Raw genomic sequence first — 19,976 nt, 5'->3', positions numbered from 1 at the left:
ATTTTCCAGTTGAGATGCTAAGAAGAGCCGTGGATTCTGTTCGTAAAACATTCCAAAAGTGTGTGGGGTTCCATACGTTGAAATGTGACTTAATAACCAAATGTTACATCCTGATAATTTATTAAATAAAAATAAAACTGTTATAGGATAGGTTGTTTAGTTTTTGAAATATTCATTGTTACAAATAGGTAGTGACTTTACAACCACCCTGTATATACATATATTTGAATTTTTCCAAATATACTGCAATAAACACGAACGAAACTCCTACTGGAGAATTACTTGCTGCATTCTTTTTCCGTTTTGTACAAATCCACTTTCATCCATGTATGTTCATTTAAATTTAGTTTTTCATTAAAGTTTAACGAAGTGGTTAAAAACACTGATTACGGTTTATTGTGTTGCATATGTAACTCTTTCTCTGTTTTGTACGTTAGTGAGCACAAAGTTAAGAAAAAAGATCACCTCTCAGAGTTTAAACAATAAACAAGATATTACATTAAAATATAAAGGTAACCAAGAAAGTTCTGTCGCTTTTTCACCCACAATCTTCGAACATCGATATGTCACCTAAGACATACCTGGAAGATCAAAAATAGATCCAATCAGCATCGACGACCCTCTGTCAACGTTCTGGAAGGCCATGGATTCCATCGTGGCAGAACTTGGTGGGCCGTGAAGCGAAAAAGGTATCAAGTGCATTTTACATCTCTACTATTGATTTAAACTGGCGTCCTCTAAGGTGATTATAAGGAATGGAACAGGTGATAATCGGACGGTACAATGTGCAAAAAGTATAGCGGATGCAATAATGTTTCCCATCCAAGTCATAGAATGATGTCCCTGGTCATTCTAGTCTCATGGGGCTTAGTATTGTCCTGTAACAGGTGGACCCCTTTGCAATTCAGAAGAGTTTTGAGTTTTTCTTGAACATGACTCAACTGCTGACAGTACACAGTTGCATTGGTGCTCTCACCAACTAGTAGCAGTTCCCAATGCACGATGCCGCGAGCAGTCTACCAAACACACAGAAGGATCTTCTTCTGGTACAGTGCTGGTTTTGGCTGTTTAGGAACCGGTTCATGGGATACTAACCAATGATGCTGGCGCCGTGAGGCTTCGTACAGGACCCACTCCTCATCACACGTCAACACCCTATCCAGAAATTGCTCCTTCCGCTGACGAGACAGCAAAGAAACACAGGTGTCTGCTAACGTTGCCTTCTGGTCCGAAGTCAAATCATGTGGGACTTATCGACCCAACTTGTAGTGATTCCCAAGTTGATGGAGGTGCTGCCGAATATTTTCTCCACTCATATCGAATTGTAGTCCCAGTTCCTCACATGTCTGGCCATTGTTCGCCTCAATTGCTGCCTGAAGATCTTCATTTTGTACATTTGTTGGTCTTTCTGTAATTCGTGCATGTTCGAGTGTTTCGTCATCGTCCTTAAACTTGTTAAATGGCTGCTGCACTGTCCACGTAGTCACGGCACCTCACCAAAGGCCTGGTATATCTTCCGCCCTGCTGCAGCGGCATTTGACCCTGTTTAAGCTCGTAGAGCATACATGCCCTTATGACGCTCTGTGGAGGTCCCACGTTCACTCTGTCCTTACGTAAGTCCACGGTGTAACTGAATTGCCACAACTAGGTAGTATGTAGGATATACCTACACCAACAACTGACTTTGTCTTATCTCCATTCGCATTAAACTCACGGTGTGAGGGCCAATTGAACACTGGCCTCCACAAAAAAGCGACAGAATTTTCTTAGTTACCTTTATACGAGTTAAGACCAGTCATTTCAAAGTCTCGCCAAGGTAAGGCGTAGGAACGATTTTTTACAGTAAATGCCAGGACAGGAAGAATGTGTTGAGCGAAGAAGAGGAGGTAATGAGGTAGATGAAACGGAATAATTCAAGTATTTTCAATATTTTATTACTCATGAATCCACGAGTAATGTATCTGCAAAACCATCGACAACTCCTTGTTTATCTTTCACTACGGTCTTCTATCAACGCTAGGTTTGTTGCCTTCTTATTCCTTTGTGTGAGAGATTTACCGTGAACATACTGTGACGTCACGGAGCATGTAGTTGGGAATAACTGATTATAATAATAGGAATCAGAAGTTGTCCTTGGCAGCCCTCGCTCGGACCTGCTCGTCACTGGGGGTGTGGTAAGTGAGTAGCCAATCACCATCAACCGTCTACCGTCTACTGTGCTCAGCGAGCCACGAGTAACCAAGCTGGCCACTCTCCATAAACGTCACTACAACTTATCAAGGGAAGCCAACGACGTCATACCTTCCGTACTATACTATTTTTTCTTAACCCTCGCACTACATAGTTTTTCTTTTTTTGTAACGCGAACTACCAAGATAGGGTTAATTTGTACCCAGCTGTTAAGATTAAATATATTTCGCAAAAGAAACAAATTAGAAATTCTCACAAAAATCTGCAGTGACTAAATTGAACAGTACATGCGATAAAACTAACAGCTATTTATTATACTACCACCTAGGAGTGACACTTCTAAATGTCAGGCACATCTTCTACTAACGGGCGGGTACTTTGTGATCACCAATTTAAAATAACAAATTTATGAGACACGCTAACGTTCAATTTGTACCAACATAATGTATACACTTTAGCTAAACATGTTGCGCAATAACATATTTTTTTCAATTAGGCCTATAGAAAGGATTACAAGAGTAAATACAAAAAACACATTGTGGTGGGCACAAAATACCCCTCCCCCCGTTGGTAGTGCGAGGGTTATTACATACTTTTACAACTAAGTAAATGAACGCTCTTATTATGTAGACAAAACGTTCCGTATTTTTAGAGAAACTACCATTTTTTTTATTCTTTTTGCACCGAAAACAGTTCTTACATATAATTCAGCTCATGCATACATCTGGCCTGACTTCTGAGCAAAATAACCATTTCAAGTTTATTTCGAAACTACATTCATATCTTCAACTTTGTACATCTTATATTGTCACAGTTGTGGCCATTCTCTCGCACTGTGCCATCTGGTGTCTCATACGCCAGATGTTGTTCTGAGGATATATTATACACAACGAACGTTGACAGTGTATTATATAAAATACTGACACAAATAGTGGTAAAGAAGGTTATAGTTCACCACATGTTATATATATATATATATATATATATATATATATATATATATATGATGTCTGTAGATATCAACCATTCCAAACCTGCCAGCATTTTATTTATTTTCCGATATGTGAGACGTGACTACGCGTGAAGATCATGTCGGGAACTAACATGAAGGAAGAGGAAAGACAAAAAATAAATTGAAGAAAGAGGAAATGCAATAAAACTAGAAGGAAGCAAGAAGAAAGAAAGAAAAGAGATAGTATTTCTTTATAATAAGAAATTATCAGAAATAAGTGCATTAGAAACTATTATAAACAACAAAATGTTTCTTTCTTCCTTCCTTATCAAATCAACAAGAAGAACCTATGTTTCCATATACGGGGTGTGCCTAAAATTTCTTCGTTAAAACTTCAATGTTAACATTTTTTTTTTAATGAACAGTAGTAGATTGTAATAAACAATGCCCGAAACGCTTATTTTACCAGTATAATTTACGTATAGTCTTAAACAAAAGTGTCCTTCATTTGATTTTCATTTTACGTATTGCTTAAAATCTAGGGTCTATACACCATATTTTATAAAATTGTATAGCAAGTCAACATCTATCACCATGCAAAGTTTGATCCAGATCGAATGAAAAATGAAATGAAATCTTTAAGTTTTACGTCCCACGATAAGACAGGCTAGGCTAAAGCAGACGGTGATGATAATAAGGGAATCAAATGATGGAATCAATAAAGTGGGAGGAAACAGGAGAACCCCGAGAAAAACCACGCACACGATGTTTTATCCACCACAAAGCTTACTTGATGCGAGCCGGGATCGAACCAAAGATCCCATGCACCAGACGTGAACGCTTTACCACTGAACTACCGCGGCCCTTTCAGATCGGATGAGTTTGATTATATTCGTACAATATAAATTTTTTCTCAGATGTAAATCAAATGAGAAGCGAAAAATGGAAATTTGGGAAATATATTGAAACACTAGATTAATATTTTCAGTTTTAGCAATTGAGGAACCGGAAACATTGAGATTAAAATTATTGTTATTATTATTTCCCGTACGATATCGATTCTTTTAAAGATTAGTTATGAATATAATATTGTCTCTGTTCGTTTAAAATAATGTTAAAAAAATGTACATTTCATAGATTTGATAATAGTAAAATGTTACTTTACCCACTGAGAAAAAACTAGAAGTTTCAGGGAATTCTTGGATAATGTACTTCCTAGTGGGACCACCATCCCGTGACTGTAATATGGCGTCCTCACACGGTAATGTCCTACTTAAGTACAGGTGAAACAATCTTATTTAAGATGGTGACACTCTGAAGCAGGCCGCCCTGTGCGTCATAACATCCGTGTTTAAATTCCGTAAATCTTATACTTCTTTTTCTCAGTGTTCTTTAAGCGTTACGTCCCACATTTATACCGGCTAGGCTAAAGGAGACGATAATAATGAGAAATAAATGAAAATGTGGAATGAAGAAAGTGGGAGGAAACGAGAGAATCCGAGAAAACCCAGGCACACGGTGTTTGTCCATCACAAAGCTCACTTGGCGCAAGTTGGGATCGAATCATGGATCGCATGCATCAGAGGTAAACATTCTACCACTGAGTCAACGTGGCACACTCAATATTGTTATTTTCATTTGCATATTAAAATGCGGTATACACAAGAAATGCAGTAAATAGAAAAAAAGAGGTAATAAAATCTCAAATTAATTCCAAAAGTTCTTTTGTTTCTAATTTTGAAATGTAATAAAAGTATTGATGAATGAATGATTAAAGAGGAATGCTAGTTATAACTTCGTTTGATATTTTATCCTGTGGCATGTAAACAAATAAATCCTATAAGATTAAACGTTTAGCGGGGAACAAGTGGTCAGAAGATGGGACATATATCATACAATAAATCATATCCAGATGAACATAATGACATGCATGTGTGTACTTAAATTTTCAAGCGTAAATTTCTTAAAAACTGAAGAAAAAGTAATTTTTATGGTGTTGAAAGGTGTCATCTGTTGCAATTAAGAGTAATAATTTGAATGAATGAATGATTGGGGGGAAATGAGGACGTCAGCTTCAAGGCTACCCGTCACGACTGACTCGGTTGCTCATGACTGCAAGAATAAAAGAGGAAAAGGCTAAAACGAATAGTGTTCGAATGAACAAAGGCGCTGCTAAATAAAAAGGAGAAAAAATAAAGCTAAAGTACAAAATAAAAGAGCAAACAAGATAAAATATATAACAATAACAATATATAGAAAAAAAATTAAAAGGTTAGAGAAAATATAAAAAATTAGCAGCAATAAAACAATAACTACAAACTGAAAAAGCTCAGAGAACGTGAGCAACCCCAGAATCATAAATTAACTTATGTACCCAGCTAAAACATCACAATGATCCCGCAAGGCAAGGGTAAGTAGACAAGGCAGTCCAAGACGTTCTCTGAGATCTGAGTATTCAGGACATTCAACAAGAATGTGTCGAATACTCAGAGGACCTTTATACACTCTTCACAATACGGACGGTTCAATATCGCAGCAAGTAGCAATGCGACAGATGGGAGTGGCTTATACGCAAACGCGTCAGGAGCACTTCATCACGACGTCTACGCTGCGATGACATTTGCCAGTCCCCAAGAAGTGGCTTGACAACATGATGAAATTTATTTTCAATGGGCTCGTCCCAATTCGCTTGCCAATGAGAGCGCATCAAAGTGTTAAAATAGTTACAGAGGTCGGAGCTAGGGAGACATTACTTCAAGGCAACCTCGGCCAAGGCAGCGTTCTTGGCAGCTGTGTCTGTGCGTTCGTTTCCCCGAATGCCAACATGACCCGGCACCCAGGAGACAACAACGTTACAGTCTTGTTGCTGTAGTTGATGGCATATCACAAAAATGTCTTGAACAGGGGCATTTCGGCTAAAGACATTCTGTAGACTAACTATAATGCTCTGAGAGTCGGTGCAAAACAGCACGAGACGTGGCGAAAGGGTGAAAGCATGGTCAAGGGCAAGCTTGATGGCAGTTAAATCAGCGGTATACACTGAACTCAGGCGATGTAAATTGAACTCTAAGCTGCTTTTGTCGAAAAAAGGTACAGCCAGTAGAATTCCCATTCTTAGGCCTGTCAGAAAAAAAAATAAAATCGGGGAACTGTTCGAGTAACGCTGCTAACCTCTGATGGTAGACTGGGAGTTGGTATCCTGCTTCAAATAGGAACACAAGCGTAAATCAATTCGTAGGGGTCGAAGCATCCATGGCGGGACAGCACAAAACTGGACTAGCGAGAGAGAGGGCCACACAAAATCGGCAGTGAGAGAACTTGCACACGCTCGGACAGACCATGGGCGTGTAGCACAAGGACGTTCAGCATAGCGCTCGTAAATCCGACCACCACGGAGACAGAGTCTACAGGAATTACTAGGGATACAGCGCACATGTGCAGAATAATTTAACAAAAATCTCTCCCGACGAAATGTTAACGAAGGTTCGTTGGCCTCAACAGAAAGGCCTGGAACAGGACTAGTACGAAAAGCGCCGGTCGCTAGTCGGATACCCAGGTGATGAACTGTGTCTAGCAGAGAAGCGCGAACAGACGAATAGACAATACAGCCATAGTCTAGCTTGGACAGGATTAGACTATGGTATAAACGAAGCAGAACAGTTCGATCAGCACCCCATGTGCGATGGGAAAGCACACGAAGCAGATTCAGAACTCGAAGACAAGGGTACTTAAAATTCCGAATATGTGGTGCCCACGACTAGCGACGGTCAAAGACCAGACCCAAGAAACGGACTGTATCAACGAATGACAAACGGGTGCCATGAAGATACAAGTCCGGGTCAATAACGCAAGTACATTGCCGGCAGAAGTGAACACATTGGAATTTCTCGGTGGAAAAGCGAAATTCCGTCACGTTCGACCAGCGAACAAGACGATTGATAGTCAGTTGAAGCGGTCGAGTAATGCCGCGAAGGTGTCGGGAGCGACAGAAAATGACAAGGTCGTCAACATAAAGCAGACTAGACACAGGTGCCTGGATCTGACTAAGAACACTGTTGACGGCGACAGCAAATAACGTGACGCTAAGAACACTGCCTTGTAGAGCACCGTTTTCTTGGACAAAACGCTCTGAAAGTGTAGATCCCACATGCACTCTAAAATGGCGATCATGAAGAAAATTTACAATGAAGTGAGCCATATGCCTACGAACGCCCCAGTCATATAATTGTTTTAAGATTCCGTAACGCCATGCGTTGTCATACGCCTTCTCTAATTAAAAAATATAACTACAAGATTTTCTCCGTTTGGAAAGGCGTCTAGGCTTTGACCTTTAATATAAGCGAGATTGTCAGTAGTGGTTCGGAAACAACGAAAGTAATTTTGATTGTTGCTCAAAAATGAATTCGATTCCAAATAGCAGACCAGGCGCTTGTTGACCATGTGTTCAAACAGCTTACAGGCACAGCTAGTAAGAGCAATGCGCCTGTAGCTCGTGGGGCTAGTTGCGACTTTTTTCTGGCATTAACATGGGAAGAACCAGAGCCTCACGCCAAGCAAGTGGAAAAAACCCTCTACCCACGTGCGATTATACAGTTGCAATAAAGCAAGCTGAATATCGCGGGAGAGGTTGGATATACGATCTAGCCCTGGAGCAATATTCGACGATTCACGAAGAGCAGAATCGAACTCAATAAGGGTAAAAAGGGCATTCTAATCCTCGGTATTGGCGCTACAGAAGTTTAACGGGATCCGTTCTAACTGAGACCTAAATAGGAACGAAAGCTGGAGGATAGTATACAGACTCAGAGATGGATGCAAAATACTGGCCCAAAATGCCACATATTTCTGAAGGGTTAGTCTCTAGTACACCATTGACAGATAAAGCAGGGACATCAACAGAAGAATTAGATCCAGTATGAGAGCGGACTCGACGCCACACAGTAGACATATCTTTGCGACTAGTGATGGACGAAACGAGACTTCCAGCTTTGGTGCTTCGAGAACTTGATAAGACGTCTAGCCCGTGCACGTAGAGTGCAGAAGAGCTGGAGATTTGAGTCAGTGGGATGACAATTGAAAGTGGCAAGAGCACGTCGACGAGCAAGGATAGCCAAACGAATGTCCGCAGACCACCATGGAAAACGCCGGCGGGAGACGTCGTCACCACATTCTGGAATGGAACCATAAGCAGCATCAAGAACAGTTTACTCGAAACCCTCTGCTACAGCAGCTGTAGGGAGATCATCACGACAATGAAACTCACTGAGCTCACGGAATTTACGACACTCAGCACTCTTCAGATTGAAGCGGCGGAGAGGAATATAGGGAATAACAGGGAGTCCGTCGGGGAAAAACGGGAAGTAATCACTACCACGAAGATCAGGGTGTACTCTCCATGTCAAGAGGTCAACAGACCAGCACTGCACATGGAGAGGTCGATACAGGAGTATGTGTCATGGGCAGTGGAGATATGAGTAGAACTGGCATCGTTAAGGATAAGCAAGCCACTTTCCTCAAGAAATTCCGTTACCTGACGGCCACGACCATCAGTACGGACAGAGCCCCACAGACGTAATATGCATTAAGGTCTCCCACAAGCAACACCGGATGGAAGAGTTGAAGCAGATTCGCGGTTGTAAAGGCTTCTGAGTGAGGAACGTAAATGAAAAAATTGTAAGCGGGCGAGGGAAGTATACTCGCACCGCAACGGCTTGCAGTCGGGATACAATGTAAATCTGCCGAGAATGAAGAGAATCGGAGACACATAATGCCGCGCCGCCAGCAGCGTGGTCATTATTTTCTGACAAAACAATTTTCTATGTACTGGACAGACAAAGAACATAATCGGCACATTAATACAGAAATCCCTCCCATCAACTTTGGGCCCTCTGGAGTCGCAGGGGATAAGAAATGTGTGTACCAAGTTTTGTATAGATAGATGGAATAGATATGAGAAAAAAGCTTGTACACCAATACACGCTTTTCTCTCATACTTATTCTGTTCCTTGTGAGAACGTTAACTGCTCGCCATTAAAATTACACCACCAGAAGGAGATGAGGTAGAAATGCGAAACTTTGCAAACAGAGAGGTACTAACAAGAGCAGAAAATAATTGCAGGATTGCAGAAGTTCCTCGAACTAGTAGCTAATAGAGCCTCCACGGACGGCCAGAACTGCTGCAACACGTCGTCGAGGCATGGAGAGAATAAGCCCATCGATGTCTGCTTAAGGTATGGCGTTCCAAGCAGCTTCCACTCGGCGCCAAAGATCCTCAACATCAGGTGGAAGAAACCTGTGTTAACACAAGCGATGACCCAAATGGATCAGACATACTCAATCGGCGAGAAATCTGGCGAACGCGTCTAAATTTCATTATCCATACTCTGTACTGTCGTCTTGCTGGTGTTATAATATGAAAGTTTGTCGTATATTTCAACATCCATTTGCTTTCTTCTCAGTAGATGAAGTTGTTATCGAACGTTTGAGAAAAACCTGTTCTCTCGACATATTTCGCATAAGGATTTTACATACAACCAATATCATTCAGTTCACGTCAATTACATATATATCTATTGGTAATTTTTCATTATGTTATTTTATTACATGCTAATTAACACAACAGAATTTGTTTTTATTTGCAGTGAGAGAGTTGATGCAAAGAGGGTTAAAAAAATATTTTGCGTCTATCTCGTATATTAAAACGTCTTTTTTAAAAAACAGAAAGTTTGCAATGTACTTCTTATGTATGTAATTGGCTTCAGTCTGATGGTATATATCCATGAAACTTTATTAAAATATAATGCAAAGCAAACAACTAACATTAGGTAGGTTATTTTCATAAAATCTCGCCGCAGCTCCTTATCTGTTTGCTTCCCAAATATTTATTTCAGGCATTTTCCAACAAACTAGCTGAAGAGCTTTTTTATAACCTCCTCTGAAAAAAAAAGTTTTTGAACTTGTAAACTCCAGAGAACATTCATTGTACACAGGCTTCAGGAGAAGGGGGAAGACTAAAGATAAGTAAGCTTGGTCATAACAAGCTAAACATTTGAAAGGATTTTTTTTGTATCCTAAAGCACATGAATGGGGGAAGTTATAGGTCCACAGGAAAATAGTCTATATTTTTGTAACATAAGAAGCTACGAGCTCTTTTGAGATGAAACGAGAGCGGAAGATACGTATATGAATAATAGAAGAGGAAACATTTTAACTAGAGTTTGTAAATTTCTAAACGAAAGATCGAAGTTTGGTATATATGGGAGCAACTTCAGTTGTAATCAAACAAACCATAACCATCTGATAGTAGATTTTCAAAGCAAAATCGGGGTGTCTTCAAACTAATTTTAAGAACCGAACAAATATACAGGGTGTTTCAATATAACACGACAACGTTTGGGAAGTGATTCCTGACGCCAAGATAAGACAAAAAGTATAGACCAACCAGGATGCAGAAATCCGTTATTTAGGAGTCATAAGCTGCCGAAAACATGAAAAATGAACTTTAAAGGTCCATAATTCCAATACTATTGGACCTTCCGTAGTCGGGTAAAGACTTCACTTAGGAACTAGTATATGCCCTATCCAAATATCCATGTTTTAGAATCCTGCGGTACTTCCACAACAATTTTTACAGAAGTAGTTGTGTTGAGTACTTCAAATTGTATGTCCATAGCTAAACACTCTGTATAAAAATTATTGCGTGAGCACCGCAGGATTTTGAAACAAGTATTTTTGGCTAACGAACATATTAGTTCCTAAGTGAAGTCTTGACCCGACTACGGTAAGTGCGATAGTATTGGGGCCATGGCCTTTAAAGTTCATTTTTTTAAAATGTTTTCGGCAGCCTATAACTCCAAGATGACGGATTTCTGCACTCAGATTGGTCTATACTATTTGTCTTATCTTGGTGTCAAAATCACCTCCCAAACGTAGTCGGAGTTGTTTTAAAACACCTTGTATATGGATTTTACAAATTGTGTGTCCGTTATTATTAGAAGTAAGTGTCACCGTTAGAAGAGACGCTACACTCTCCTACTTAATTCTGTGTTTCTAAGGAGTTTGGTTTATCAAATCTTCTTTATATTTTTGCTCTGTCCTTGGGTCCGTCCATCAAAAAATCAAAGAATTTCAAGAATTACTTGACGGATAACCATTAATTTTGAGCAGAATATAGAACCCTGTTTTGGGTCAAAAATTATGAACGTGGTTCGTTGATGGAGATATTATTTAAACCGGAAGGGTTAGAAATCAGTCGTTTCCGGTTTTTACGTTAATCATAATACAGCAAAAAAGGTAATAGGTAACTGGTAAGTGATTTCCTGCAGTCGATAACGCGTCACAAGAATACGACATTTTAACTCCATCATTAACTCTCTACTAAAACCTGGGGGCCGCGGTGGCTCAGTGGTAGAGCGTTCATCTCTGGTGCATGGGGTCCCAGGTTCAAACCCTGCTCCCGCCAAGTGAACTTTGTGGTGGACAAACACCGTGTGCGTGGGTTTTCTCGGGGTTCTGCCGTTTCCTCCCACTTTCTTCATTCCACCATTTCATTCATTTCTCATCATCACCGTCTCCTTTAGCCTAACCGGCATAACCGTGGAACGTAAAACTCACAGATTTCATTTCATTTTCTCTACTAAAACCGGAAAGGATAGCAGTAAAGTACAATTTTCAGTTTCAATATTGATCTGTATACAGCAGAAATGATATAAGAGATAACGAGAATATTTAGGAACCTATTCAGCATTCTAAGAATAGGTAATATCTTCTCTGAGAATAGGTAATATCTAATTAGTGAGAGTTGAGAGAGAGAGAATTGTGAGAGGGTTGTTAGAGTTGAATACTGTGATAATTGATTATGGATGTAGTCTGTGCACCTCGCAGCTGCACCAGATTCGAGCCCCGTTGTGATTTGGGTTTTGTGTCTTTCAAAACCTCGGTGTTAAGTAAAGATGTGAAACAGAATTACTCAGCTCAAATGCAAATTTATACAGTACAACTTCACGAATCAGGACATGTAAAGTTTCGGCACCATTAGCGCTTTCCTTAGACTGCCAATGGAAAAGGGAAACATATCAGAAGACTTTCCTCTTTCGGTGCTGAAGCATAACCAATAGTATAATTTTTTTTAATCTTATTTACAGTCTTTGATTCCCTGGTAGTTGCATAAGGAATTGAAGAAATGAGATGTTATACGCGAAATAACCATCTACGATTATATATATATATATATATATATATATATATATATATATATATATATATATGCACTGGAGGGGTATATTAGAGATCAGTTCTTCTCCACCTGATTCTCAAGTTTTCATTTGATAACATATGGGTTAGTTTCGATTCTTTTTAAAGTACTTCATCGAAGCCAAGTACTTATGTGCGTTATTTTTGTATGTGTCTGTAATATCGGGTTCTATTTCAAGAGCTTCCTTCGAATATAAACCTCAACTATGATTCGTATCCCACTCCAAATAGTAGGCTTTATCTTATATAGCCTTGATGTTGAAAGGAAATTCCTATCTCTCTCTCGTGCGTGTTCAAGTTTGTTTAGATATACTTTTTCTTTTAAATTCTCATCTAGATATAGCTTTGCGTCACCATATGTATATCTGATATTTCTGTTAAGTCTGAAACTTATTCAATCTCTATGTACATACACATTCTGCAGCGTGTATATATATATATATGTATATATATATATATATATATATATATATATATATATATATATATATATATATATATATATATATATATATACGCTCATGTGTGTGAGTGTTGGTTGGTGTGTGGTTAATGGTAATGCAGCTAGGTGGTAACCGCCGTTTTCCTCCCACATACACATGCACTGGAGACCGAGGTAGAGAAAGGGAGAGAAAGAGAGAGTTCAACACTATGATGAACGAAAAGGTACGAAATGTACTTTAAATTTAGCCTGCTGGGAAAGCATGCATAGCTGAAAGCTTTCCATGCAGCTCTTACATTAAAAATTTACCCTCTGTACCACGGAAGAAAAAACATGGAAAAAGAGAGAAATGTACTAAGATCCAAAATACGAAGATACAGAGAAAGATGAAGGTGAAGTAGTATCATATAACTTCCTTATGTAATCTGATGTATTCTACGGTATATTGTGTTATTCTTTCGACTTTCCCTAAACAAAAATAGGAAAGAAATGTCTCCAAGAAAAATAGACAAAAACTCTAATAGAAAGAAGGTTCAGTTTACGTAGAAGAGGAGCACAAAATAAGAAAATATGTTTCTGAAAAATACTTTTTTTTTTTTTTTTTTTTTTACTTTTAAGAAAACGGAAACCTCTTATCACACAGTAAAGGAGAAAAGAAATATTTTCAGAAGTTTCACGTATGGTACTACTTCCTTTCAGAACAGTAATTCAGACTGAAAGTCAGACGACACATATTTTAAACTTCCTTTTCCTTCAAGAAAGAAAAGAAAAAATGTATCAAAAGGCTGTGATTTCGACACCTGCGAATTTCTGTAACGGAAGTAGGTGAGAGAAGAAAACTTAAAATTTCGTTGGATGAGATCCAAGTTTTTTTTTTTTTTTTTTTTTTTTATTGACACATGCATAAGCTTCCGCTATGCGTCACAGTAGCAGAGAATGAATTTTGTATTAGACGGAATCCAATATTGACGGTGACGATGAAGTGTCATGTATGTGCTTTATTACATTTTACAGCATAGGTAATGAGTATTTATTTACAAATGTTAGAGTATTGATGGCAAACACCACGTCCCAAAAGCTCTACTTGAAAGAATACTGTACGGAGCCTTTCGAGTAAATAAATAATACTAACACTTAAATGTTGAAGTACATTTTGCATTATAGATAAGGCATACAAACTTCACTACCGTATATACGTATGTTCAAGATTACATAAAATTCTTCAACTATTATTGATTCATTAGAATAAATGCAAATAAAACTTCACAATATATAAGGATATAGTAGCAATTAGTGTATAACGAAAACAAAACTGTACAAAGATAATGGATCTATCAATAAATATATTTCATTGAGCTGAACGTAGTAAAATACTGAGTTGATTTGGAGTTTAACGTCCCTTTTAGCACCGAGGCTATATGAGATGGGCCAACTGATTAACGTGGAATCCGAATCACATGAGCTCCCGCCGGGAATCGAACTCGGATCTCCCATGCCAAAGGCGCGTACACTAAACGCTTAACCACGAAGGATCTCTCATATTGAAATGTGTTAAGATCTATTCTTATGCATAGTTTTCGAGAAATCCGCAAAATGAATTTTAATGGTGTTGAAAATGATGTCATTTGTCGCCGACACACTAGACCTAATAACACGCCTCTTAGTAAAATGAAAGTGATATCAAATCATGCCTTATTAAGATTTTTTTTTAGAATCATGATGTTAGTGAGAGAACAGTACACACTATGGTTAATGGGGTACATGAATCTAAATTTATTTTTAACTGTTAAACTAATTTTAAGTATTTTTTAATTAATGTTTTGAGAGGTGTACATAATTGTTGTAAATATGAAAGGTGCCATCATTTCAAAGCTGCAAGCAGCCGAAAGAAAGAAGAAAATTTAACCTATATTGTAACATAAATCCAATAGGGTTAAGTGTCATGTAGTTAAAAGTCTGTAGAAGATGAAATTTAGTTTATTTATTTCTTGAGAAAAAAGAAGGAAAGTAAACATATATACCAGCGTAAATCCAAAAGAGTTAGGTGCCGTGTAGTTAAAAGACTGGGAAAGACGAAATACAGTTTGTTTACTTGTTGCTCAAAAAAGAAGAAAAGTAATTTTATAATATATTGCTCCAATAGAAGGGAAAACTCCCTAACATTTACGTCTCAAATTCTGAAAACAGTCATTCTTTCAAAACCTGATTCCATATGCATATGATGACATAATATAAGTATCAATATGTAGTTTTCTGAACAAGAATACACAACCATTTTCACATTTGCATCATGACTTTTTACTTACCTATAACGGCAAAAACATGTCTACGAAATAAATCGGTAGCTTTTTTCTTGACGACTGAAAGTTATCAAGAATTTTCACACTGACATCTGGGCTATGTTGCTTCCTTCAGAATACACTCTGACAGCTAATCTACATTTTGTTTTGTACTGAAGAAACATGATTTCCTGTGTTTCACAGATAGTATACTCGTTTTCTGTTCGTCTGTTCACAGGTTCAAATTCTCCAGGGAGCTGAATAAACTTATATAGTGGTCGAAACTCCAATGTAATAATTCTCTTCTCGATATTCTCATTGTTATATTGGCACAAGAATAAAAATTCACTGCACTAAAAGATAAAACAAATCTCTTATGGCTGGGCAAAGTGATCTCGTCACTTTCACTATAAATCTAAGTACAATGTTGCAAAAAATCCCATGTTTTGTTCCAAATAATCCGTATGCTAGGTATAAAAATAAAATAAAATACGCTTCCCTTTATTTTTCCATAAATACGTTTCCTTACCCTCCTTAGCTTGATCCATTTGCTCTAAAGTTCCTCATTTCAAAACTTTAAATAAAAAAATGCAATTCTCTCTTGTATTATAATATTTATAAGTCAATTTGAAACCTAACCAATATAAGTTCTACAACATCTAGCTCATCTCTTTGGAATCCACCGGAAACAAAGAATGTAGAAAGTGCTGGTAGAAATACGTCATGCTTAAACTATTAAGAATAGGTCGTTTTCTGGCTCTTTCCTATAGTATTTACGGTTAATCCAATAAAATAAAACTGATGGAAGATATGTCTTAGCAATGGTAACAGAGGATATTATCATTATGCATTGTGCTTCAACATTGTAATGTAGATCATATATAATTCTCACGTGTAAATATTATTATACAGTGACGCAGCGAGATTTATTTTACACAACCGGAACTGCGTAGGTTTGAGTGTTGAAAATTGATTATATATGTAAATATGTTCGAATGAAGGAAAATATTTAATAAAAAACGCTTTTAGATTATGTTTGCCTTAGGCTTCCCACAGCGAAATTTTATTCAATTTAATTTCTTTTTAAAAAATCATCAAAGCAAATCAATCACGCGATGGACAGAACTCATCCGATCTTAATCCAATCTTGATGTGAAAGTAGACTTTGAATTGCTTGGTCCATACGTGAAATATTTTCTTGTACAGATCTTTGATTTCTCAGTTATAAGAAATCAAAGCTGGGATTTGGATTTAATTAAATGCTTGCAGAAAACTTCACTGATTGCTATTTAGAACAAGAATTTGAAAAAAAAAAACACATGGAACAACTCTTTCTTCGAAATCGGAAAACTCAAACCTAGTTATTTAAACGCCTAAATTGTGCATTTCTGTCCATCAAAAAAGAGACGATACAGTAATTATAAGAAAATGCAATAACGATCACTTAACAGGAACTACATTCAACTTATGAATCGTAGTTCCAAGATTCTTAATTTTTTATTTGTTATTTTTTAAACAATATACGTATATAGCATATCTTACTTACCTTTGAGGCTCCTCTTCAGTCGCATGCAAACGTTGTACTTCTAGTTCATCCGATTCATTCGCACTACCAAAGAAAAGGAAAGAAATTATTCCTATTACAAAAAGGAAAAATAAGGTTTTTAATAGGAAACAGAGTGACTTCAAAGTTTATTCAAGTTAATGATTATGATTACCTCACTGAAAAGTATCACTTTACATTATGATTACCATAAATATCTCTGATCCTCAAAGTTGTGCGTTAAGTCTGAAAGAGGTGAGTACACTTGTCAATAATATAGACTTAAAAATCCGAATACAAAACTTATGAGTAATGTTTACTATTTGAGAATATAGTAAGTAATAGTCCCATATGTTAATAAAAAATTAGTTAAAGTTTTTAAACAATCGAACTAAGTTATAACAGCACAAAGAAAACAAACACATGTTTCTTGAATCTGCAACGCTATTATTATTAGAATCATGCTATTAGGTCTTACACGATAACTCTTGAAAGAAAGCGAATTTTTGAATCCCGTTTTTCATCTTAGCGAGTATCGATTGAAGAGTTCGTTAACGGAGTTAAACCATTAGCATCTTCACGAGTAACGATGGACATTCCATCCAATCGTTAAAAAAAGATGTACGTTTTGTATAATGCCACTATACATCTTTCAAAACATTTATGCTTCACTGGTTACATAAACTTCTAGGCGAAAAGATAAAATCTTAATCTTTCTTTTTCTTTTACAAAAACAAGTTCATTCATTCATAAATATACAGTACATTTCACGATATCTTGTACAATGACTCCAGATTATTTATTCATTAATTTATTTAAGTGCATAATTTGATGGGTAAAGAAATGCAAGCTATTTTTCCCTCCTCAGAGTAGATATGCTATTCTCGTACCAATCTTTAAGATCCCCTACATACTTTTTTCATACGAACATATTCAAAGTAGCAAATTTCAAAGTTTTTCATATTTCTTGAACTATTTCATATAAATCGCATAATAATTTTCAAGGTCATCACCAAAACAACAGGAATTACTGATGTCAACGTCTCTTGTCAGTATAAAGAGTACCATTTAATCCCATAGTATTCAATCCCACCATATTGAAAATTACACTATCTTTATTTTAACTACAAATGGATTAAAAGGCAGATATTCTTAAAATAGAGTATAAGATAATAAACAGGATTCATGTTGAGTGTACAAGCCTTAAAAGAATTTCCAACCCTTTATCTTGTTATAGTTGATCTGTATTATATATATTACATGAATAACTGAAGTACACTGTGTCAGTCACTGTGAAATTAATATGAAATGAGATGTAAAATGGAAAATCAATAATAGGCATATTCTGGATGAGCTTAAAGAAACTGTCACAATACTATCCGCAGTATAACTCTGAAAAACTGTAGACAGTACCAATCAACATTCTGCGACTTACCTAGATGTGTGCAGTACTTTCGTTACCATTTATGACACGTGAATATATTGCCAAATCTTTATTGTAATTATAGTAATAACACAATGGTTTCATTTTTGAATTACTTTTCCGTGTATACTCATTCGATTCTCAGAAGGAAATGAAATAAAATGAAATATTTAAGTTTTACGTCCCACGGTTATGTCGGCTAGGCTAAAGGAGACGGTGATGAGAAATGAATGAAATGGTGGAATGAAGAAAGTGGGAGGAAACGGGAGAACCCCGAAAAACCCACTCACACGGTGTTTGTCCACCACAAAGTTCACTTGGCGCGAGTTGGGACTTCATGCACCAGAGGTGGACACTCTACCATTGAGCCACTGTGGCCCGATTTTCAGAAGGAATCCATGTATATCCAAATACAAACACAATTTGTAATATATCATTAAACAACATAGGAAAGGAAAGAAAGGGAATATCAATGCAAATTTTCAGCAATGGCTTTACTGAAACTTGGGATTGTTATAAGCTTAAATTGCAGGAAGCTGATCGAAAGTGAAGATGGAGAAAAGCTTCGATTGAATTGCTAATTTGTTTTCGTTTCATTATTTTGATTGTCCAGTGCCCTTTCTATAAAATGAGAAGAATCTATAATTTTGGAGTGCAACAAAATGGTTTATAATAAGAACATTTGTTTAAGGGAAATGTAGGAGTTATGGAATTTCAGTTAGTTTGAACTTGGGTTAATATGTTGTGTGAACCTCAAAACGGGAAGTTTCACAATCTCCCATTAATCTCAACTGTTACAGAGCAATGGAGGACAACCTCAGCCAATTAATTGTGGTGCTAGTTCTAATCAATGCTAGGGAGACAAATGCATATGATGAAGTTGTGATTGTTTCTTCAGCAATCAGATATAATCTACTTTTGAACATGCTTAAGGCAAGTGGAAGTCATTTGTAAGTAATTTACATTATAACGCTATAGTGCAATTTAGGTTCAGCAATGAATCAGGTTCCGTCGTTAACATCTTTCGAAACTAGACAACAGCTAAACGAACGATATTCTGGGATGTTTATACATTATTTTAATTCTTACTTTGTGCAAAGGATGTGTTCTCGTTAGCAAGTAGCTGTCTCACTTATTTTTTAGGCGTACCATTTCAAATTTTGCTTGAGAAGGGGCTCAGATTTTTCTCCAATACAAGTAATGTCTCATGCTCTTTATTATTGTACTACTTTAGTACTGAGTCAATCCTAAACGACGCCTCTGCTATTTCTAATATTACTGGGCTCGTTTGGTCACACAGTCTTCAACGTTGCTCTGTGACAATGTTTCTCAAACATTTTTTCAAACGGAAATCACTTTTATTAGTAACATTATTCTACGGACCACCTTACTCTTGCCCCTTAGAAATCAAATTTATTTTTTAAGCTCATATCAGTAAATTTCTATGTATGAAATATATTAAATCAAGATTTTCCTAATTTTATATTGATATTAATAGGGGAAAACATATTAGATTTTAAAAAATTGAAAGGTGTCAAAGAATGCTTTACAATAATATATCTACGAATACAGTGGCGTATTTAAGGGGAGCTTCCGTTTCTAAACTCCCCCTGAAATGTTATTTACTATATTAAAGTAAATGAAATATCTTGCAGAATTTCCACATTTTCAGGAATAAAGTTACCAAAGTCTCCCCCGAAACAAAATCGTAAATACGCCATTGTAATATATAATTATTAGAATGTGTATAATATTTACAGTATTAAATTATTAATGTTACATAAAATTGAAAGTGACTATGTTCGTGACTTAATAACTCCTGAACCACCAGACCAATCTCATTCAAATTTCCATCATAAATGAAGTTCGGGACTGGGATGATTTTTATCATTTTA

At 36.9% G+C, this 19,976-nt stretch overlaps 1 protein-coding gene across 1 annotated transcript in view; it reads right to left on the bottom strand.

Moving 5' to 3' along the window:
- The window catches only part of LOC145668452 (glycine receptor subunit alpha-2-like), a 985,563-nt gene that overhangs the window by 435,571 nt on the left and 530,016 nt on the right, over positions 1-19,976 (bottom strand). The window contains exon 2 of the mRNA XM_081736332.1: positions 16,662-16,724. Coding sequence (XP_081592458.1) covers positions 16,662-16,724 — 63 coding nt within the window. The remainder of the gene's footprint in view (positions 1-16,661; positions 16,725-19,976) is intronic.

Source organism: Thermobia domestica, chromosome 13 (genome assembly GCF_964235325.1).
Source record: "Thermobia domestica chromosome 13, izTheDome1.hap1.1, whole genome shotgun sequence".
NCBI lineage: Eukaryota > Metazoa > Arthropoda > Insecta > Zygentoma > Lepismatidae > Thermobia > Thermobia domestica.
The sequence above is the reverse complement of the archived record's forward strand: the minus strand, read 5'-3'. Positions and strand labels throughout refer to the sequence as shown.